The sequence below is a fragment of the Schistocerca nitens genome, chromosome 4 (assembly GCF_023898315.1).
Source record: "Schistocerca nitens isolate TAMUIC-IGC-003100 chromosome 4, iqSchNite1.1, whole genome shotgun sequence".
Taxonomy (NCBI): Eukaryota; Metazoa; Arthropoda; class Insecta; order Orthoptera; family Acrididae; genus Schistocerca; species Schistocerca nitens.
This window is the reverse complement of record NC_064617.1, coordinates 382,624,945-382,649,867: the sequence shown is the minus strand read 5'-3', so window position 1 is coordinate 382,649,867 and position 24,923 is coordinate 382,624,945. Positions and strand designations below refer to the sequence as shown.

General features: G+C 40.4%; 1 protein-coding gene across 2 annotated transcripts in view; it reads right to left on the bottom strand.

The window, feature by feature from the left end:
• The window catches only part of LOC126251494 (AP-5 complex subunit zeta-1-like), a 113,937-nt gene that overhangs the window by 46,502 nt on the left and 42,512 nt on the right, over nt 1–24,923 (bottom strand). For both annotated transcript variants that reach the window (XM_049951964.1, XM_049951963.1), the window contains exon 6: nt 12,663–12,928. In XM_049951964.1, coding sequence (XP_049807921.1) covers nt 12,663–12,928 — 266 coding nt within the window. The remainder of the gene's footprint in view (nt 1–12,662; nt 12,929–24,923) is intronic.

The window sequence follows — 24,923 nt, the reverse complement described above, 5'->3', positions numbered from 1 at the left end:
GATGGCTTTGTATACTTTGGGAAACTACTACGAAGAAAATCACCTGTGACCTAATCCAGAAAAAATGCTAGTATGCTCATTCCAACTGCATAACAGAGAAGTCTCAAGACAGTTGGAAATAGAATGGAGAGGGGTTAGACTACAACACTGCACCAAACAAAAATACTTGGGCGTCACCCTAGACTGTACACTGTGATTTAAAAACCAATGCAATTATCTAAAAGAAAAAAAAATATGTGCAAGAAACAATATTATGTGTAAAGTGACTGGTCCAACATGGGGAGCACAACCTGAAGTTCTTTGATCATCAGCAATGGGACTGTTTTGCACCCAGAGAATATGTGGGACTAGTATGGAGGGGGGCTTCTAGCCACACCAAAAAAGTAGACATGGCTTTAAACGAGACTGTCAGGATTATCACATGATGAAGATGATATTTGTTCCCGAAAGAACAGATACCATTGATGACCATGCAGCTTCTCTAGAATGAAATGTTAATTAAATCTAAACACTTAGCTGCTGACAGGAGTTGTTGAAATACATCAATGGGGACAACTGAAAATGTGTGCCCCGACTGGGACTCAAACCTGGGATCTCCTGCTTACATGGCAGACACTCTATCCATCTGAGCCACTGAGGGCACAGAGGATAGTGTGACTGCAGGGAGTTATCCCATGCATGCTTCCCGTGAGACCCACATTCCCAACTGTCCACAACCTACATTCGTAGTGTTCTGGGTTCGAGTCCTGGTCCGGGCACACATTTTCAGCTGTTCCCATTGATGTATTTCAACAACTCCTGTCTGCAGCTAAGGGTTTCAATTTAATTATCATATCGCCTGAGGCCTAAACTTGTCCACAAAGTTTACCCACTTCTGGCCGTAGCAGATATCAGAAACAAATTGGCCACTGAAACAAAGAGGAAAAAGCAACAAACTGACCCCCATGGCACTTAACGTATAACCACGAAACAGTTCCAACCTGTTCGCTAGGAAGCTGATCTGTGATTTTCCACCTATCTTTATTGTTGAACACTCTGCAATATACAAACCTACACCCCAAAGAGGAAATCACACAAGGGCAGCAACTACACTATAGTACATGGAGAGCACTGAATAGATTAAGAACAAGAGTCACAACATGCGATGTGAACATGGTTAAGTGGGGCTACTCTGAAGGCGACGGCTGTGATGATGATAATGATGTTTGGTATGTGAGGTGCGAGCTGCGTGGTTATTAGCATCCGTACAAATTCCCAATCTTTACTCAGTCCAATCTCACCACTTTCATTAATGTTGATGAAATGATGAGGACAAACAAACACCCAGTCCCCAGGTGGAGAAAATCCTCAACCTGGCTGGGAATCGAACTGTGCCGTCCCAACGACAATTGTATCGTAAAGACATTAAAAAAAAGACTTGGAAGAAGAAGTGTATCTCACAATGAAATAAATGTACACGAACCTTATGTTTTTCACCGACCACATAGGCAACGTAAAATTATCCTGTTTTATAGTAAATATTAAATTTAATCTTAGTATCAAGGAGTAAACTACTTAAATGTAATAACATCTATGCAATTAATAAGGGAGAAGAATGTTCCTAGATTGCTCTTCTCTCCCTATCTCTTTGCTTGTTTCTAGTAATAGGAAGCAGGCATACTTTACCATGAAGGTTAGTGGTTATTAATATAGTACATTAAAGTTTAAAAGTGAGTTATTTCAATGTGTTTTCACCTACTGCTGACCCCTTCGCAGAAGTTTTGCAACGACTCGATCAAATAGAGCGGGAGAGAGAACAAAGATTGTTTTAAATGCTCAGTGAGCGGGAACAAGAGTGCGATAGGAAACTTGAACAAAGAGAACAAATTTTAAGAGAAAAAACTGAATAGCATACATTCTGAACTTGTGGAAATGCATGGTGTATGCAAAGAAATACCGGATCTAGTCCAAAACTTAACTACTGAGATGTAAAATTTACAAATAGTTCACACTAGCATTAGAGGCAAGGTTCAAAACTTGACAAGTCGTGTCAAAAATGTAGAGCTTGAGGCACGTCAGAATGTAGACAAATATCTAGATGCCCAAGCACTAAAGGTTGAAAAAGAGTTTGATGAGTGGCTATCTGTAGAGAATCATGAAATCTCATCAAAGATCAAAGTAAACATAAAATCAGCTGCTGAACAAGCGACAGTGGATCTGAGTGCAAAAACTGACGCCGGTGCTGCCACAATTCAAACGGAATTAGTCCAGCTAGAGTCACGTGTACCAGCAGAGTTACCCATTTGGCAAAGAGATGTCACTCAGAGACTAACTAAACTGGAAAAGCAAGCTGACAGTTGTGGATCAGCAACCAATCAGGTTCCTCCGTTGGAAACGAGCAATAACATAAACAATGCACAGAGCACTAATGCGCATGCACGAATTGTTGACAACAGAAATTCACAATGCGGATTGCCTTACAGTTCACCACCTGATATGAGGATGGGAACGGACGGTGGTAATTCACTGTACCATAAAGAGGATAATGTTATTAAACATAGGCAGTTACAACTGTTCAACAGTGAAAAGCATACCATTAAAAGTTTCCGTAATATTTTTCCATAGGGATGGACGGAACGACAAAGAATTCAATCCATTGTATCACTAATGCAAATTGACACGGCACTCTGGGCAATGGATGCATCTGAGAGATGCTATACCGTGCAGCAGTTTGAGAAGCATTTTTACAAAAGTTCTGGTCCACTTGTATACAGGAAAGACTAAGGAAAAAGTTGTACAGTACTCAGATGTTCAATCCAAGACTGGGAACCCTCCGCAAGTATTTTGAAAAAGTATATTAATAAGACAAGATACTAGGATGAACCATTGTCTGACCAGGACATATAAGGCTAATTAAAATGAAATTACCCAGTGATATAAAAAAGTACCTTATAATGTACTGGAATATGACATTGAACAGTTTATGGAGATTTGCTTATCAAAGACATGAAAAGTGAAGGTAAACTTAATCATGTAGGTTGAAGTCAGCAAAAAGCTGAAAAACTTCTGCAACAGTATTATACAGACACCTAATGGTAATAGTAACCATAACAAATGGAGGCAACCGAATTTGGGGAAATAATGGTAATAAGTGTATGAATCAAAGTAGGAAAAAGCGTCACGACGAGCGCATGAACAATGAATACAATGGTCACGGTAACACGCAGTGGCAGAGTAACCGTAACCAAGGGTGTGAGTAAAATGAACAACCAGCGGAGTGGCAACCAAATATGGCGCCACAATGGATACAGAATTCCAACCAGCCTCCCGAATGTGACAGCTGGTTATAGCAACCACCAACAATGCCAAAATAATACAGCTTATCAAACTACGCGACAGGGAAGGCAAACCATCTGACCCAACAATCATAATAATAATCAAAATCATAACGTGAGGATAGTGGAGGTGACCAACAACAGTCAACCCACTATAACCGACGCGTCAAACTAAAACCAGCCACAATCTGTCTCCGCTACTGGCTGTGAGAGGATGTAGTGAGGGCACATTCCACACACAAGACGCAAATCTAAAAATGCTGAGGTACAATAATGGAGTTAACATTGAGGATGAATTAATGAACGTACTTCAGAAGCGTCAACAAACCGATAAAGATGTTGGGCAGGCCGTATTACAAGCAGAAATCTACGGCATTCCGATCCAGGTGATAGTGGACACAAGCACATCGACGAACATCCTGACTCTAGAACTGTATAAACACATAAATCGAAATAACAGTATACCTGTCTTACTGGTTAAAAATTGCTGGGTGACAAACACAATCGGTGCACAGTCTCAAGTGATAAGGCACCAGGTGCAAGTTGAGTTCAGAGTAGGAAATGAAGTCATAAAAAGCTCGTTCCTACAAGTCAAAGGGTTGATGGTTGCTTGCATCCTGGAAATAGAGTTCCTGTGCCAGAGTGACATGATAATCGACCTCTTGTGCAGAGAACTAAGTCTTGTAAACGAGGGTAAGCGAATTGTATTGCCAATGTCATGCATGCAAGCAAACCATGGAAAGCACTGCCGAAGCTTTCGAGTAAATTATGAAAGTCTATAGGTTATGCATTCAGATGCATGCTATGTGAACCAAAAGAATATTACAACGAATTTATAAATGAGAACACCAGTGATAAAACGGAACTCATAAATCAGGATTTGCACAACAAAAGGAACTCATTCAGTTGCTAATACAATATGAGAATATGTTCTCAGAGAGGCCAGGTACTATCAAGGGATATACCTACAACTCAGAAGTAGTGCTTTGTAGCACATTTTGCCATGCTAACTACACCATCCCATATCCAAAAAGGAGGCAGTTTGTGATATATTCTCTAATGTGAAGACAGAATATTTTAATACTTGTATGTAGAGAAAACCATGCATTAAAAGTTAGTTTATGTGAGTAACTGCATCAAGTGCAGAGCACTACTGCTATTGAAATCAATTCAAATCTTGAAAAATATGATGTATGCCATAAGTTTGCATACATCCTAAAGACTTACTCAAGCAAAAATGACAGCACAGAATGCTGAAAGAATTTAAATTTGAATTTTCCGTTAGCGTCTAGAAAAAGTGTTATTTCTTGTTAGTAACCAAGTATGTAGATATAAATGTTGTACATTATGCCCTTAGCATACATGTTGAAAAAAATGGGAGATGTGTGAACACTGATTTCAAAGGCACACATGAGAGCAGGGCGCATTGACACCGAAGACACCTCACCTCATGTGTCGTGTGCACTGGAAATTACGCATTTAACATACGTGTCTAAAGATAGACCCTTGTAAAATGCGACCTTGATTGAAAATACTAAGATTCTTTCTTTGAATAACTATGATTGATTTCCACTTGGTTACACAACCATAAACATAGGAGCTTGCACTTTGAGCATATGTGAATGTCTTAAGATGTCAAAAATAAATGGAAAATTCATAGATAACAGTATGGTCAAAGTTTCTGTAAAGTCGAGTCTGACTCTGGAGACAGGTGGGCAAAAAGTGCAGACATGACATGGGACTCGCCACAGATAGGACAAAAATACAATAGTATTGTCTAAAATCTGACGGAGACATTTTGTATGTATGGAAACATAATTATGAACTGTAATTTATAAAAGAAAGAACTGCATAACCCTGAGTGAACTGAAAAAAGGTCTGACTGGAATTTAAAATGTCAGTGTTGAATTTGCTAGCCGAGACAATCTTAAACTAAGAGAAACTGTGAAAGTTAAACTTTTTATTGTAGGCATAGAAGTGCAGATATTGAACGTTATATAGTAAAAAAACATGGAAGATGACAATATCGTGCACGAAAAACTGTGTGTGCGTGTGTGTTCTTTAAAAGTGTGGAAACTTTAGCACAAAACAAACACATGGCTAATGTCTTTGAGATAGACTATACTTTCATTTATACAATTTTAGCGGCCGATGCTTCAATGGATGCCATTATGCGTCGACCTATATAGCGGAAGCGCAAAGATCACCCACCTTAACATTTAACAATCATTTTTTCATAGCAATGAGCTGCAGCAGAGAACAACATTAGTTTCAAGATTTTACTTTTCAGCTTACATGAGAGCCGGGATTCGACTACCAAAGCCTGGATATGATGGTAAGAGAAGTATTCTTTGAGTGTTGTGTGGGTTCACAATAAATTTCAATATTTGAGTCCACGCTCTTAAAGTACAAATACGCTGAGGCTAATTATAATACTGTTATATTTTCATTTTCAAGTAATATTCTTGGAGGTAAAACAGTCTATTATGTTTGATGATTTTACTGTTCAGTTGCAAGTTACGTAAAAGTAAAACCAATTTTGAAATAATTTTCTAAAATAGTTAAATAACTCAGTAGTAAAAAAATCAAAGGGTATATTTAAATTTCTTTGAGTGATAGATTTCAAGTAAAAATCATTTAACAATGTTTGCACCGAACAAATGAGAAAAATATAAATAAATAAATATACTCCTCCCGAAGTGTCACTTCAGAACCCAGGACCTCGTGATCCGGAGGCAGCAACACTAGCCACTAGACCACAAAGATGATTACTGTGAATGTGGAGAAACACAAGAGGATTGAACATTTGCTCATGTGCCCACAGATGGAGTTCGGTTGCACAGCAGATGATCTATATCTGTGCAATGACAAGGTCAATAAAGCTGAAGAGTTTTGGAAGAGGAGAACTTAAATGCTCTTGCCCAGACACACAAAGTAGAGTAAGTATATCTGAACTCATGATTAACAACCTGCTTTAACAATTTACATGGATGCTGTGTCTTTTCTACTTGAATGACATCTGAAGAGCTTCTGAGTCATTTGACAGTTGTACTGAAATGTGTTCAAGACCTTGGTCTTCACCAGACTCTGAGAAAATGCCTCTTCATCAACCAAAAAACAAAAATCTTTGGGCATCTAGTTATCTAGTTAACATAATATGCTTAGATCCAGAAAACGTAATAGCCATAACAAGTTTTCCACTTCTTGGGACACTGATGTTAGTGGTTGTGGATCTTGTGCAGTACTCGTTCAAATCTAGGAAGGCACGGAAGTGTGACTGCTTACACCAACAGATTAATCTCCAAGTCCAGCAGAAATTATTATACAACTGAGAAAGAGTCTCTTGCAGTTATTTGGAGAATTTGTAAATTCTGACCCTATTTATATAGCAGACCATTCACTTTGTGACTGACCACCACCATCCTCCATGTAGGATGACAAGCCTAACATATCCAGCACGACAATGGTTCGATGGGCACTGAAGCTTCAGGGTTATGATGTTACAACAGTAACAATACAAAAATTTATGCAAACACAATGATAACAACTGCCTTTCACAAAATCTGTTGGAGGAACATTACAGTACTAACGATATCTCGGTATCTCAGTTATCATTGCGCTATTGAAGACTGCAGCTGAACAATAATAAGATCCAGCATTACTGAAGACCATATATGTTAGAGATGAAAGAAGCTCTCAAGGAAGAATCCAGACAAATAGATGACACACTATATAAATGGACTTATGGCCAGTATAATAGTATTTAAATTTCAGATCACAATGGTAATAATCTCTGCTAGAGTGATCACGATAATCCAAAGACACCGTCAAGTACTTGAAATAAAGCACTACAGCTATTGGTTTGCAATGCATTATTAAAAGTAAATTTATCTGAGAAAAATCATCATTTTAGTCTTTGAAGGTAAAACAGTACAGATGTATATACAATTGGTCCCTACTTGTGCCACCCTGTAATGTGCATTAACCCAATAAACTACTCATCTTGGTTGATGAATTGGACAAATGAATTATCCCTGTTACGATTTCATTGACCTTAGTCAAATACTACTATAGATATATTTTTCTCTGTTTCATATGGACACTCCAAGTATTAGTGTAATGTAATAGTTGAGGATCCCTCTGACACACTTGCATCTTCATGAGGGTTTTTCAATAGGTTATTTTAATTTCAACTTACAACTCAATTATTTACATTTCATTTTTATCAGTCATCAGATAGTAAAGATAGATAATTACACTATACCAATTATACTGAAGTATTTTTACAAATCCTATACCAGGTCATCTGAAGATCTGTGAAGACCCTTAACAGAACCAGGAGCAGGTATCATTTGCCATGTCTCTACTGTTATGTCCGACATTAGGTAAGCCAGTGATGGAAGCATGTGCTTCAGTTAATCCCAGGACACCTGCTACCAATTCCTAATGCAGTTGCTCAGAAGGGAACTGATCTCTTCAGGAGGTTTCCCAAGACAGGTAATAAGTGGGTAATAGTGAGCACTGACTACCTCAGTGACTACACTTCCACAGATTTCTGGATTTTGGCAGTTTTATTGTAGAAGACATAATTTTGAAGCATGGAGCTCCCTGAGTATGTCTTTGATCATGCAAAAGTGTTTCAATTAAGACTGGTGTCAGAGGTAATTTCACAATGCAACATCACCTACTGGATGAAAACTGTTCACTACCTGCAGATACACTCTCTGTATACACTGATGCAGAACAGTGAGACTAGGATACAATACTGCCTCTCATGGCATTTACATACAACACAGCAAAGCAAGGGAATATCCGTTTCTTATCTTTTTCCTAAACCAATATCAGGATACTTTGCTTCTATTTCAACTTTGCAATGTTCAGATTGGTTACATCAAACAGTTCATCACCAAACCTGAAAAAACAAGGCAGCTGGCAAGCACTCTAACCCCGATCACACAGGATAGTCTCATGCCAAACATCCATTTGTAAACTACAATCCAGATGACCTAGTATGGATTTTTAGATCTGTACAGAAGATTGGGACACACACAGAAATAAATACATACACATTCAAATACTTAATTCTTTTTGTTGTGCACATCTGCAACTCAGCATCTCTGCTATATGGTGAGTAGCAACTATCCTTTTCATTATATTGTTACATTCCATCCTGGATTTTCCTTTACTTGAAAGCAAAAGCTGAAATGCTTAACTCCATTTCCAAATGTTGCTTTATGAAGGAAAACACAAGAGAATTGTCCCAATTTAATACTTGTACCACTGAAAACATGAATAAGTATCAGTGCCAGTGGTGTTGAGAAACAGCTGGAATCATTAAAATCGAACAAAGCTCTGGGGCCTGATGGAATCCATATCAGATTCTATACCAAATCTGTAGTTCGGTTAGCCCCTCTTCCAACTACAATCTATTGTAGATCCCTTGAACAAAAAACCATGGCCTGTTCTTGGAAAAAAGCACAGGGCACACCCGGCTACAAGAAGGGTAGTAGAAGTCTACTGTACAGGACCTTTGACAATGATTTGTTGCAGAATCTTAGAACATATTCTGAGCTCAAACATAATGAGGTATCTTGACCAGAATGACCTTCTCAATGCCATTCAGCATGGATTCCAAAAATATCGATCATGTGAAACTCAACTCGCACATTTGTCACATGACATACTGGAAGCTTGGGATCAAGGTGGTCAGGTAGAAGCAGTATTTATTGATTTCTGAAAAGCATTTGACTCAATACCACAAATATGTCTGCTGTCAAAAGTACAATCATAAGAGGTATCAAGTGAAATTTGTGACTGGGTTGAGGCCTTTCTGGTAGGGAGGACGAATCATGTTATCTTGGATGGAGAGTCATCCACAGATGTAGAAATGACTTCAGGTGTGCCCCTGGGAAGTGCGTTTGGACTCTTGCTGTTCATGTTGTATATTAACGACTTTGCAGACAATGTTAATAGTAACCTCAGACTTTTTTGCAAATGATGCAGTTATCTATGACGAAGTACTGCCTGAAAAAAGCTGCATACATATTCAGTCAGATCTTGAAACGATTTCAAAGTGGTGCAGAGGTCTGCAACTTGCTCTAAATGTTCAGCAATGTAACATGTAGTGTCCTGTGGTCGGCAGAAAAGAACTAATGCTCAAGTTTGAACACATTTTATTTAACTAAAACGCCATCTTGGTGTCCACTAATTTCCAAACTCAAGTACAACAAGAAACACAATAAATCTTGTGGTGGAAAAAACCAGATAAAAGTTACAAGACAATGAAAAGAAATAACAACAACTAAAATGCTATGCTACACAATTCCAAAGTGGTGTTACACCGAACAAGATACAAATTTTTACAGAAGACGACAGCAAGAGTCTACTGGGCTACAGCCAGCGTAACTAATGGCTGGTGCTGTCCTAGCTGTAAGTACACACTGCCAGTCTGACTCTGCTGGAGTGCTTATAAGTCCAATTCTGCGGAGTGCTACACTTAGTCATATTATTTCCAATTAGTGGATCTCTGGCACTTGATGTTTACATTCACTGGCAATGTTTTGATATCAGTTCTTGAAGGGAGATTGGCAGCCCAATTTGCTTGTCTGTTGTGTGGGCCCTCTAGCTGATAAGGGGCTCCTACTATATAAAATTTTGCACTTCACGAAATGAAAAAATGTAGTTTCCTGTGACTATAATATCACTGAGTCACTGTTGGAATTGGCCAACTCATACAAATATCTGGGTGTAACACTTTGTTGGGAGAAGAATGGAAAGATCACACAGTTTTAGCCACGGGTAAAGCAAATGGTAGACTTCCGTTTATTGGTAGAATACTGGGAAAGTACAATCAGTCTACAAAGGAGATTGGTTACATGAAACTTCTAGGCAGATTAAAACTGTGTGCCAGACTGAGATTCGAACTTGGGACCTTTGCCTTTTTGCAGGCAAGTGCCCGCGAAAGGCAAAGGTCCCAAGTTCAAGTCTCGGTCCAGCACACAGTTTTAATCTGCAAGGAAGTTTCATATAAGAACACACTCTGCTGTAGAGTGAAAATTTCTTTCTGGAAATACCCCCCAGGCTGTGGCTAGACCATGTCTCCACAGTACCCTTTCTTCCAGGAGTGCTAGTTCTTCTAGGTTTGCAGGAGAGCTTATGTGAAGTTTGGAAAGTAGGGGACAAGGTACTGGTGGAAGTAAAATTGTGGCGACAGGTTGTGAGTCGTACTTGGGTAGCTCAGTCAGTAGAACACTTGCCTGCGAAAGGCAAAGGTCCCAAGTTCAATTCTTGGTCCAGCACACAGTTTTAATCTGTCAGGAAGTTTCATATCAGCACACACTCCACTGCAAGGTGAAAATTTCATTCTGGAGATCACTTACAAATCATTCGTGCGACCAGTTTTAGAATATTGCTCAAGTATGTGGGACCCGTACCAGATAGGACTAAGAGGGACTATTGAATGTATACAGCAAAGGACAGCACAAATGGTCTTGGATTAATTCAATCCTTGGGAGAGTGTCACAGAGATGCTAAAGGAACTGGAAGACTCTTGAAGACAGATGTAAACTATCATGAGAAAGTCTATTAACAAAGTTTCAAGAACTGGTTTTAAATGATGACTCTAGGAATATACTACAATGCTATGTGTATAGCTCACATAGGGATTGTGAGGATAAGATTAGAATAATTACTACATGCACAGAGGTACTCATACAGTCATTGTCCCCATGCTCCATACGTGAGTGAATGGGAAGGAACCATAATAACTGGTACAATGGGACATACCCTCTGCCATACACATCATGGTCATTTGCAGAATACAGATGTAGATGTAGAAGTGTTCTGTCCCTGATATGGGGCCACTGCTGATGAGGAAATCAAGACATGATGCCCTTCAAACAAGCCAAGAGAACCAACACACAAAGTGTGGATTTCATCAAGCTCTGCAAAAACTAGTAAGATAGGTAGAGTTATACATAGGCAAGGACTCAGAAAAGTCTCCCAGCCACCAAGGAAAATTCAAGAAATGTTGTGATCCATTAAAGATAATCTCGGACTGAGAGTGCTGGAAATTTATATTTCGTGCAAGGGTGGCAAAAGGTCTGTGGAACAGTGTGTAAGGATTGTTGCCGTTCATTACACTGGGCATCATCAGTATCATCTTAAATACAAGAATTCAGAAAAATCAGCAGTAGCTGAGCACAACCTTTGAAATAAATACAAGGTTGGTGTTTGAACAAACGAGAATACTAGCTCACGCATGAACTAATTGGACTCAGAGACTAGCTATCCACTTAGCAATGCAAGGAAGTTTGTACTTGACAAGGAAAAGACACAGATAAAGACTTTTTGCAGGGATAGCACTGCAAGCAATGCTTGATAGAGAATGCAAACACAATCTATGGACATAGAGGGCATGACCTCAGTAATCTCTAATTCCGTGTTGGTGCAATGACGTAATCCAGCCTATAAGATGCTCTCCCCTGGAAATAAAAAAGGCAGACTTGCCAGTTTCACCATTGTTAAAAGCTTGGGATTTTATCTGAACTTGACACGGCAAGTAAACCGAGACCTTTTTATGAAAGAACTCCACTGCGAAAGTTTTCACATCCATGATCCCCAGCTGGAACAATGGGTGAACAATGTCTATAGAGAGTACTCATTTGGAGCTGCATGTTGGTATTGTGGCCCCTTGTGCTGTTCAAATTATGGGAGCAGCATTGTATGTATTAATATTTTTTGACACATGATGCAACTATTCTGCTTGATTTTCATTTGCAAAGAGTGAGAAATGAACCCAGTAAGCATTACAACTGTGGACGTTATTCTTATGAAAGGCTGTACACGGCCTTGATTTAAACTATCACCCCATTCTCAATGTGATGATGCTGCAAGCCTGTTGTGGAGCAATAAGTTTTATTTCTTTCTTTCTCAGGTCTGGTATTTTAAATTGTCACAGTTAACACATCTCTATGAAATTTTAATATTTGTGAATCTTTCAAGTAGGTTTGTGCTAAAAAGTACCAATGTATAAAATCAGAAAATAAAAGTATTCAGTAAATTCAAACTGAGAAATGTAGAAGTCTTAACGGTACCAGTAATTAAGTGATATGTGACAGAGAAAAGTTAAAGATCAAGATCTTTGGCTTTTCATATTTCAAACAGTTCTTCTCCTACCCTTACAGATCCCCAAATTAACCTAACCTAACCTAACCGTACGTGCTTCTCCTCTGTCACTCAGGCTAGATTTTTTCTACATGTTTGTATTTAGGATTTAAATTTAAGTAACATATGCAGTCTACAGTTCAAAATAACAGATATTACAGAAATATAGCAATTCTGACTTACCTCAACAACAGTTGCAGATGCAACAAATGTGGGGATTATTTCTAAAAACTCTTCTACGACAAGATGAGGATGACAAGCAATAAGTTTAAGCAGATTAGGAAAGTATTTTTTCAACATATTTTGTTCCAGTGTAGCTAATTTATTTTGGTTCTTCAATATAAAAAGCATGATATCCATAGCAGCTATGTCCGAAGAATAGCTGTGATACACTGCATCTCCAAACAGTTGCTCACTGATGTGATAAGAGTTATATCCCATTGTCTCACCTGAAAAAGAAGATTTTGTTGGACACACTGCACAACCTGATCAGTTTTCTTGTGATACAGCATCTATTAACGTATGATACCATCATATTAGTACTGATTATGTCACTTAGTTCAAATGGTTCTTTTATTTTCTTGATGCCTTACAATAAATTTCAGAATTAATTGTCCATCCATGTTTCTTAAGATCCACAAACAAGATTTATTTATAAAAAAAAAAAAACTTTCTGGCAGGCAGAGTTTCATGTGCTTTCATTTGGTTTGTTGGGCAATTTGCTGTGACTCCTACACCATCAACTGCTACCCAGTCTCTACATTAGCATACAAAAACTTACAACTCATCAGAACTTATGAGTATGTTCCATAAGCCCTCTCCTTCTGTATTCTGTTAAAAAAAAAAAAAAAAAAAAAAAAAGGTCCAGAGAATCGGTCTTATGTTCACTTTTGTCATTCCCAGAAAGTACTTTTGGAACAAAGAACTTGTACCCTAATTGTATAGTCACGATCTCATGCAAAATACTGGAAAATGTGTGCAATCTTGAAACTGCATGGTAGTGTACTCATCAATTTCCATAATGTTCAGTAAGCTAGTGACAAGCACATTTCAGTTAAAAAAATTATTACAACATTTGTTATAAGAATAAGGCTGTTCAAAGAATTTTTATTGATCAACAAACAAAACATAAGCCAGTATCTTTTTAAATCATCTTCTGAAAAGCAAAATAACTATCATCAATATCAGTACATTCTGCATAATTTCCTTATAAGATAATACAAGCAAATCACGAAAGACAAACACACTTCACTCTCATTTCTTTTCAATGAATTTTGAAACTGAAGGATTGCTCAGGGTGGGCAGGAAGTAACTAGGTAACATTAAATGGCTGTTAAGTTTTCAATACTGAAAGAATAACATTGGAAATAGTGCAAACATACCGAACACTAAACAGGATAGTCATTTTTCATGTCGTGTAATACCAATAATGGCCGCAAGATATGGTACACTCAACACCAGCAAAGATGACCGATGGCCTTACCGTTAGATAATACACACAGATTGCTTCACATTATGAGGTATGGAATTCGATCATTCTTGTGCAGAGATGGTGGCTTATGGTGAAGGGAAGGAATACCACAATTTGTCTGGAGACAATAAAGAATTGTCACACAAAGCTAAATGAGTACAGGTTTGGTAAAAGATGCAGCAAAAACAGGTTGTCCACTCACGTCTCGGTGACCTGAGAATGTGGTGATTGTGCAGACCAAGTTCAATCGCAGCCTGGGGAAATCAAAACACCAGGCAGTTCGTGAGAGCGGACACACAAGACATGCTGTGCATCAGGTGTTGTATAAAGAATTAACTTTTGAGCACAGAAACCCCATTATGTGCAGCAGCTGACACCAGAAGACTCTGATCACAGAATAGAGCATGGGGAGTTGTTGATGGGTTGGCATGCAGATTGGGTTCAATTGTTTCAGAACATCATCTGGAGCAACAAGACCATATTCCATGTAGGAGATTTTGTCAATTGGCAAAACTGTCATTAACTGGTGTCACATGATCCTGGAATTATGGTGGAGAAGAGGCATTCTCATTCAAAAGTGCCCATACGGTGTGGAATAATGGCTACAAAAGTCATCAGCCCATATCTCCTGCATTACACAATGAATGGGGAAAGCTACCTTCAAATGCTTCAATATTATGTTTGACCCACAGTATGTGGATGAGAAAATACTGACGACATCATCTTCATGCAAGATGGTGCACTGCCTCACTTTGCAAATGTCATGCGGAACTGGTTAGATGAGAAGTTTCCAGGACATTGGCTGGGGAGAAATGGACCTCATGAGTGGCCTGCAAGAAGTCCAGTCTTGAAATCCTGTGAGCTTTTTTTTGTAGGGTGGGGCAAAAGAGGAAGCGTACCGGATGAAACCTCGCACACTGGAAGTACGGATTTGGGGAGTTCTTACCATTCCACACAAGTTCCTCCAGAAAGATGTGGATTCCATTCCAGGTAGTTGAGGAGATTGGTCAATGCCACAGGTCCCTATGCAGAAATTTAATGGAGTTCCAACATATGCAATTGTATTCCCATCAACAGTGTACACACTGTATTAATTTCAAATAAATAACTATGAAAAGACAGAAGTTATGCCTAGTCACTGCCAGCTCACCCTGTATGTCTGTTTTATAGTGCAATTATCAGATTTGTTTTTACAGCATGAAATAATAACTGACACAACACATCCAACATTTTCAACTGAGCACAAAACATAGTTAAAATATAATATTTTTAAATTAATTTAGAATAGTTATACTAATTACTTTCAAACAACAACTAAAAATCTCCATATCTGTTAAGATATTCTCCTGAACATAATTAAAATACAGTCCTTGAACTTCCAGCTGAAATAAATCTGCCAACGGAAATAAACCTGTTGCACACACGCTGTTCTGCACCTCGCATGAATCTCAGGAACTTCAGGATCACTAAAAGTAACATTGATGCAGAGCTTTTATTTTTTAAAATTTATTATGCCAGAGCAATACCAGGCCTTATGTCCATCTTCATTCTGCACTTGAAGGTAAGCAGCCAGTTGTAATGAGACACCCTCCTCTGACATTACCTTTTCTTTTATAGAAATAACCGATACCATTTATACTATCGATTCTTGTACAGGTGAACATTATCACAGTTGTTTACCTATTTAAAGAATTTCATATGATTCTGCATACGACGTGTTATATTTCAGGCAAAAATGTATTTAAAAAATTAATGTGTTACAATCGATACACACTAACAGTTAAAATCATTCTTGTTTTAGAAATATTTGAAATTACAATTTTTCTGGGATACTTAAAATTCATATTATTAATTGCACAATCTAACAATAATTATTAAATTTATTTCTGGACTCATTTATATAATAATGATATAACTTGGTGATGATTCTTCTTTTGTCGACCCAAGTTTGTAAACTCTTCTGCTTTGTAAATTCTCTGGAATATTGTGAGTTCGGCAGAAAGTTGCAAGTAATGGGCATGCCTCTGATGGAAGAAGACTTTTTCTAAGTTTGTCAACAACAATTTAATTACTGTTTTTTTTTAAATGTGGAAAATGTAAAGACAGTGTGATATTAAATAATGTGACAAAGAATAAAATTCAAGAAATATATAGGCAAATCTTTATCAGTTATTTAGTCACCAGGAACCCACAACATTAAATCAAAATTTCAGCTGCAAGAATGTAGCCCTAGACACAAAAAGTGGAGCCAATAACTTCAAAAACAACAACAACAACAACAACAGTGAGATAATGAAGATAAGTAAAGAGTTTTTCATTTGCATATCTTACGCCTCTCGAAGGTTTTGAAAATAATGAAGAGACTAAGAGAATTTTAATAGTGATATGTGGGAGCGTAAGATTACAAGTGTGGGTGTCAGCTGGGATCTGTTGACTGAAAATGAAGTTTTGTCTGTTGCTAAAGAAGAAAGGACAGTTATCTGTATTTGCAGTTTTTATGTAAATGAACTTCAATCACTTGAGGAAAGAAGACCTGAGAGCTGCACAACAAAGTCGTATCAACAGTGATGAGATAATATCAACTTTGATGGACCGGATGAATTGAAAGAGGACTTTACAACTACGATGAGGGATATCAGAAAAGATACGTACAAACTATTTGTGAAATTAGTTTTTCATGGTGGATTCGTGTGATTGCTAGGAAAATGAATAGAGATGAAGGTAGGGGTGATGAAGTGTAAGCTGTAGAACCCAGCCAAGACATGTTTAAACCAAGTGAAACATAGAAACATTTAAAACTGATATTTTGCAGTTGATTTTAGCAAAATTATAGGAAATGAAAACCGAACAGTCTGAAAACAATAGTGAAATTGACAGGGTACAATACCAAATAGACCAACTTAGTAATCAGGTTTTGGAACTAACAATGGGTTGTCAGATGAATTAAAAAGTGTGAACGAAAAAATTGATGTCTTAGAAACTAAATTTATTGTTTTGAAAAATGAGTTAGTTGCACAATCTTCATAACAGGAGAAGAATGTTAATGATGTCAGAGTTTAACAGAAGGTCTTAGAGGAAAAAATGGAACAGAACTTTAGCAGTTCAGATAAAAGATTTTAAAATAATATGCTAACTAATGTAAATCTTTCACATCAAAAATTTCAGTAGTTTAGGAAAATTGCATTCACAACAGTCTGTATTCAAATAATGGTATTGCGTGGTCCAACATTCCAATAAGAAGTTTTCCACCAGACAATTTACGTCCAGTCGATTTTCTACACCACTGTAGAGATAATTTTGTGTCAGGCATGGGCAATGACCAAAAAAATTAAATTTGTTAAACCGTGTCTTTAAGGCAAAGCTCTGTCGTGGGTAAATCTAAATTTAAGTCAGTGGGAAACATATCAAAGTTTCAAAAAAAGTAATTAAAGTGAATTTATGAATGGTCTAAATTATAGGAATAGGAACAGTACCTTGAAAGAGTTCTGTAAGAATCAACTTAAGAAATTAGCTCATCTAGACAAACCATTTGACGAAATGACATTGACTGATGCACTAAAAAGGAGTTTGCCAGAGAGGTTGCAGTGGGATTTAGTACATGGACCTGACGATTGCCTTGAACAATTTTTGTGATATGTTGGCAGGCTGGATAGGACAATAGAAAGAAGCATGTACCATAACGATCAAAATGATAGAGATCATAATAGTAATAACTACAGAAACAGAGATCATGGTAATTTGCATCAGGGTCCAAATGGTAACAGAGACAGAAATTTTGAACATCACCAGAATAGGAATAATTTGGAGTGCGGAAACACAACAAGTACAGGACCCTCAATTTACACTTCCTATTAGACAATAATAACAGTATTAACAACATGGTACAGTTGCCTAAAGTTGAACAGAAGGAACATCAGATTCCTCAATTATGTTTTGATCAAAAGTTTTGGAATACTATGTATAATTATAATGATGTAGATGCTGATCACAGACCAGAATGTGAGAGTAATGAGAATTTTTTTTTATATATATAATGGTTTTAGAGCGCAAAACTGCTATGGTCATTAGCGCCCAGTCTGTGACATAGGAAAAGGTAAAAAACAAAAATGGAAACCAGCAGCAATGGGAACGAAACTCAAAACATTGGAGAAACTAAAAGCAGAAGGAGAGCTTAAAAAACCATTACAGAAAGTGGTTGGTTGTCCCCAAAAAGAGCTTCAAATGACTGACGTCATCTCACTGGCACTAATAAACTCGAGAACACGATCGGCTGAGCACGTGTCAGCTGCTAAAATGGACGATATTTCAGGTGACAGCTGTAGACGGGTGCATAACAGAGTAAAAAAGGGGCACTCAAGTAAAAGGTGTCTCACAGTCCACAGCTGAGAGCAATGGGGACAGAGTGGGGGAGGATCGACGCTTAAAAGATGTCGATGGCTAAAAAGACAGTGCCCTATCCGGAGTCTAGTTAAAATTACCTCCTCCCGACGACGCGTTCGGGAGGAAGAGGTCCAAGCACAGGGAAGAGCTTTCACGTCCCGCAATTTATTATGGGGAAGTGTCGACCAATGTACATGCCATAAAAGAACAACACAACGACATAAAACACTCCGTAGATCGGCGAAGGGAATCGTGCGAGCAGCTGGCCGAAGAAGAGAGACTGCAGCCTTGGCCGCTATATCGGCCGCCTCATTTTCACAGATACCAACGTGTCCTGGGATCCAGAGGAACGCCACCGAGACGCCCCCCAAGTGGAGCAAGCATAGGCAGTCCTGAATCTGGTGGACCAGAGGGTGGACAGAGTAGAGAGCTTGGAGACTGAGGAGAGAGCTGAGAGAATCTGAACAGATAACATACTGTATCCGCTGATGGCGACGGATGTATTGGACAGCCTGGAGAACAGCGTAAAGCTCTGCAGTATAAACCGAACACTGGTCGGGAAGCCGAAATTGATTTGGGATGTCACCAACAATACAGGCACTCCCTACACCAAACGATGTTTTTGAGCCATCAGTGTAAATAAATGTGGCATCCTTCATTTGTGCACATAGAGCAGAAAATGCCTGACGATAAACAAATGAAGGGGTACCATCCTTGGAAAACTGACAAAGATCACGGAGCAGGCAGGTCCGGGGACAGAGCCAAGGTGGTGCTGTACCCCAAGTTGTCAAGAAAGTTTTAGGAAAGCGGAAGGAAAGAGAATGGAGCAGTTGACAGAAGCGGACTCCCGGTGGTAGTAGGGAGGAAGGGCAGCCTGCATACCCTAAATCCAAGGAGGCGTCAAAAAAAATGTCATGGGCCGGATTAGCAGGCATGGAAGACAAATGGCTAGCTTAACGATTTAGAAGGACAGCTCGCCGATTGGACAGCGGAGGTTCAGCAGTCTCAGCATAAAGGCTTTCCACAGGGCTGGTGTAAAAAGTTCCAGACACTAAACGTAATCCACAGTGGTGGATAGAGTCGAGATGCCGAAAAATAGATGGCCGAGCAGAAGAGTAAACTATGCTTCCATAGTACAATTTCGAGCGGACTAAGGCGCGATAGAGGCGGAGAAGGACCACTCGGTCCGCTCCCCAGGAGGTACCATTCAGGACACGGAGGGTGTTGAGGGATTGCAGACAGCTAGCCGAAAGACAGGAAACGTGGGTGGACCAGCACAGTTTTATGTCAAACATAAGACCCAAGAATTTAGCGATGTCTGAAAATGGAAGGTTGACAGGTCCTAGATGTAAGGAAGGCGGAAGAAACTCTGTACGATGCCAAAAATTAACACAAATGGTCTTATTGGGAGAAAAGCGGAAGCCTGTTTCGATGCTCCAAGAGTGGAGGCGATCAAGACAGCCTTGAAGACGTCGTTCAAGAAGGCTGGTCCGTTGAGAGCTGTAGTAGATCGCAAAATCGTCCACAAAGAGGGAGTCCGAGACATCAGAAAGGAGACAATCCATAATTGGATTTATGGCAATGGCAAACAGTACAACACTTAGCACAGAGCCCTGGGACACCCTGTTTTCTTGGGAGAAAGTACGGGAGAGAGTAGTGTTCACCCGCACTCTAAATGTGCGCTCTGCTATAAATTCGCGAAGGAAAAGGGGCAGCCAACCTCTAAAGCCCCAAGAGAACAGTGTGCGGAAAATGCCTGTCCTCCAACAGGTATCGTATGCTCTCTCCAGATAAAAAATATTGCTACCATTTGGCGTTTCCGGAGAAAATTGTTCATGATATAAGTGGAGAGGGCAACAAGATGGTCAACTGCAGAACGATGCTTTCGGAAACCGCATTGGGCAGGTGTTAAAAGACTGCGGGACTCCAGCCACCAAGCTAAACGTCAATTCACCATACGGTCCAAAACCTTACATACATTACTCGTGAGAGAAATGGGGCAATAGCTAGAGGGGAGATGTTTGTCCTTTCCAGGTTTCGGAACAGGAACGACGATAGCTTCCCGCAATCGTCTGGGAAAAGTACTGTCGGTCCAAATTCGATTATAAAGGCGAAGGAGGTAACGCAGACTATGGTATGATAAATGCAGCAACATTTGGATGTGGATACCATCTGGTCCTGGGGCAGAGGAGCGAGAAAAAGAGAGTGCATGTTGGAGTTCCCGCATGGAGAAAACAGTATTGTAGCTTTCGCGATTTTGAGAGGAGAAAGCAAGAGGTCGCACTTCCGCTGCCCGTTTCTTCGGGATAAACACTAGCGGGTAATTTGAAGAGCTCAAAATCTCAGCAAAGTGTTGACCCAATGAGTTATAAACTACGATGGGGTCCACTAATGTATCATGCGTGACAGTGAGCCCAGAGACCGGGGAGAAACTAGGCACGCCTGATAACCGTCGAATCCGACTCCAAACTTCCGAGGAGGGAGTGAAGGTGTTAAATGAGCTAGTAAAGAAGTCCCAGCTTGCCTTCTTGCTATCGCGGATGACGCGACGGCACCGCGCACGGAACTGCTTATAGCGGATACAGTTGGCCAATGTAGGATGGTGTCTGAAAATGCGAAGAGCACGTCGCAGCTCACGTATTGCGTCACGGCATGCCTCGTTCCACCAAGGAACTGGGGGGCACCGGGGCAATTCGGAGGTGCGAGGTATTGAACGTACTGCAGCTGTAAGAATAACCTCTGTAATATGAGTGACCTCATCATTGACGCTAGGAAAGTGATGGTCATCGAATGTCGCTAGAGACGAAAAAAGTGTCCAATCGGCTTGGGCAAACTTCCAGCGTCTCGGGCGAATATATGGCAGCTATGGCTGCAATCGAAGGACACATGGAAAGTGGTCACTCGAGTGTGTATCAGCAAGGGCGAACCATTCAAAGCACCGAGCTCGCGGAACAGTACCGACCGAAAGGTCCAAATGAGAGAAATTTGTCGTGGAGGCAGACAAAAATGTAGGGTCCCCAGTGTTGAGGCAAACAAGATCCACTTGGTGGAAGACATCTAGCAATAGTGAGCCACACGGACAAAGATGTAGAGATCCACAAAGCGGGTGGTGGGCATTGAAGTCCCCAACCAGCAAATAGGGGGGTGGAAGCTGACCAAGAAGATGAAGGAGATCAGCTCGTGCCATTGATGTGGACGATGGAATGTACACAGTACAGAGAGAGAAGGTGTGTCCAGAGAGGGAAAGACGGACAGCGACTGCTTGGAAGGAAGTGTTTAAGGGGATTGGGTGATAATGGAGAGTATTATGGAGAAGTATCATGTGTCCTCCATGTGCTGGAGTGCCTTCAACTGAGGGGAGATCAAATCGGACTGACTGAAAATGGGGGAAAACAAAGTGGTCGTGGGGACGCAGCTTTTTTTCCTGAAGACAGAAGATGACCGGGGAGTAGGATCGTCAATTCATCCCGATTAGCTCGAATGGCGCGGATATTCCAATGGATATTGGACGTAGGGTGGACAGAAAATGGAAGAATGTGACCAAGGTTGCCGTCAACTCAACGACTGCTCAGAGGTTGTGACCGACAACGTGGAACGGCACTCAGCCGAAGGCAGAAGATCCTGATCCATAGGTTGTTCAGGAGCTGCTCCTGCCACCAGCGATCGGCCGGTTTATCGGCCGCCAGCAGTGCGCATCAGCGACACAGAAGACGGCCGAGAGCGGTTACCACCAGGTGGTGCTGTAGATAAGACATGCCGTGGCGGAGAAGGAGAGGAACTGGGTTTCTTATTAGCCTTCTTGGAAACATGATGTTTAGATGAAGGAGGAACCGATGGTTGTGAAGTTGGGGTACATAAAAAATCTTCACTAGTATGCTCTTTTTGGGAAGTCCGGGTGACTGACTGTTGGGATCGAGATTTAGCAGAACCCGATGAAGGGTGAGCCATAGAGTGAGCAGGCGAAAGTGGGGAGGTTGAACGGGCGATCTTTGCGCTGGCCGATCTGATGACCATGGCACTAAAGGTGAGATCACAAGTCTGCGTGGCCGCCTCCTTTGTTGGTGGAGGAGAGGCAAGGATAGTGCTGTATTTTCCTGTCTGAGGCACAGTGGGCTTTCGACTGGCGAATAATTTTCAAGCAGCAAAGGTCGACACCTTTTCCTTCACTCTGAGTTCTTGAATGAGCTTTTCGTCTTTAAAAATGGGGCAATCTCGAGAGGAAGCAGCATGGTCACCCATACAGTTGATGCAACGAGGGGATGGAGGTGGACAAGCACCCTCATGGGCATACTTGCCACACGTAATACATTTGGCCAGGTTGGAACAGGACTGGCTGGTATGATTGAACCGCTGGCACCGATAGCAACGCATAGGGTTTGGGACGTAGGGGCGAACGGAAATTATCTCATAGCCCGCTTTTATTTTTGATGGGAGTTGAACTCTGTCAAATGTCAAGAAGACAGTACGGGTTGGAACGATGTTCGTGTCAACCCTTTTCATGACTCTATGAACAGCCGTTACGCCCTGGTCAGACAGGTAATGTTGAATTTCCTCGTCACACAATCCGTCGAGGGAGCGTGTATAAACGACTCCACGTGAGGAATTTAAAGTGCGGTGCGCTTCCACCCGGACAGGGAAGGTGTGGAGCAGTGAAGTACGCAGCAATTTTTGTGCCTGGAGGGCATTGACTGTTTCTAACAACAAGGTGCCATTCCGTAATCTGGAACAAGACTTTACAGGACCTGCAATTGCGTCAACACCTTTCTGAATAATGAAAGGGTTGACCATGGAGAAGTCATGACCTTCATCAGACCGAGAAACAACAAGGAACTGTGGCAACAATGGAAGAACTGTCTGTGGCTGAGACTCATTGAACTTACGCTTATGAGCAGAAATAGTAGAAGATGAGGAAACCATTGCAGAAGTATCCCCCATGATTACAAGCGTCTCCAATGGCGCACTCCTCCCTTGTGAGGACCCTCTCTGAGGGCACTCCCGCCTTAGGTGATTATTCACACCTCAGGTCACACCTCCCGAGAAACGGACAGAGGGACCCATCGGCACTTTCGGAAGGTATCAGCTCGGGTAATCACCCCTCCCTGGGCCTGGCCGTTACCAGTGGGTACGTACGTGTCCTACTTGTCTACCCAGGGCGGGGAATTACGCGTTACCCCGTCACCGGCTACGCATGAAAGTGCATGGGTCGGCCTTCAGACACGCACAGGGAGGAAAAAAGAGAATGGGAAAAACAAAGAAAGGGAAAGGAAAGAAGAGAGGTCTCAAACGCTGCTGCGGAGAAAAGGGTAAAGAGAAGAGGTAAGGAAAAGAGAAGGACAAAGGAAGGACGAAGACTTGCAAACAGAGAAAGCGAAGAATGTGTGACAATTTCGAGCGTCCGTCTCCGGACGTAGGCACTAAACATACTCCCAGAGGGGGAGAAAGGGAAGGAAAGAGGCGGAGGTGATGGGCGGGGGGGGGGGGGGGGGGGGGGGCAAGATGGGGGATGGGGAAGGACGCGGAAAAGGAAGGTATGCAGCCCAGAAAGGAAGGAGAGGGCCACATTAGCTCGGGGTCCCATGCTCGCTATGCACGTATCCACAAAAGAGTTGTGGACCCCCTGGGGGGGAGAATTTTGATGTAGTGTGTACTAATGATTTCTTCTCTTTCTAAGAAAACAGCGTTATTGATGTATGAAAAATAAGTGATGACTGTATTGGATCTGAATTAGGTGGTATTTTTGATGTAGATATGAATGAGAGCTGTGAAATGACTGAGGGTGGTAAGTGTGAGACTGGTAGCTTATTGCAAATGAATGTAGGTGAGGTGTGTGACTTTAATGGAGATGGAACTTGTGGTCTTAATGATGTTATTGATGAAGCAATTTTGGAAGAATGATAATGATGATGATGAGTATCAGGTTTTGTGGAGTTTAAGAATAATGAAGTTTCAGAGGTAAGTGACATATTTAATGATGTAAGTGAAAGTCATGGAATACCAGACAAGTCAAAGCTGTTTTTCATTAATGTCATGCAGAGTAATGATCCAAACAGTAAAGATGAGTTATCTGTAAGCTTAGAGAATAAAGGTGAAAACTTCTTGAAATTTTTTTGGAACCAAATTGACAATAACATAAATAAATGTGCATTCTGGAGTAAGTAAGATGTCGTTAGACAGAATTTGTATCCAAATTGGTGGAATGAAGTGAAAGAAGATCTAAGTAGGAAATGTAATTCTGACAGTAATATATTTTGTGTTCCTCCTGTAATAAGTGATGTTAGTTGTGGCATGGAATCCATTCAGTGTGTTCAATCTTTACCTGAGAACATGAGTAACCAAAGTAATGATATGATACCAGTAAAGTTGTTAAAACCTTGCAGAATCAGTGTAGATATAGCATTTGATGAAATTGAAAGTGATTTCTTACATGAGGTGTCTAATAACAGAGACAATAATTCAGATTTTGGATTTCCTTACATTAAGATTAAGATTGATCAATGGGAAGGGAACTGTTTGATTGATACAGGGTAGTCCAATTTGTGGTATAGTTGAACAATTTAGAAACAAGCTTAAATACAGTAAGAATTTTGTGGAAC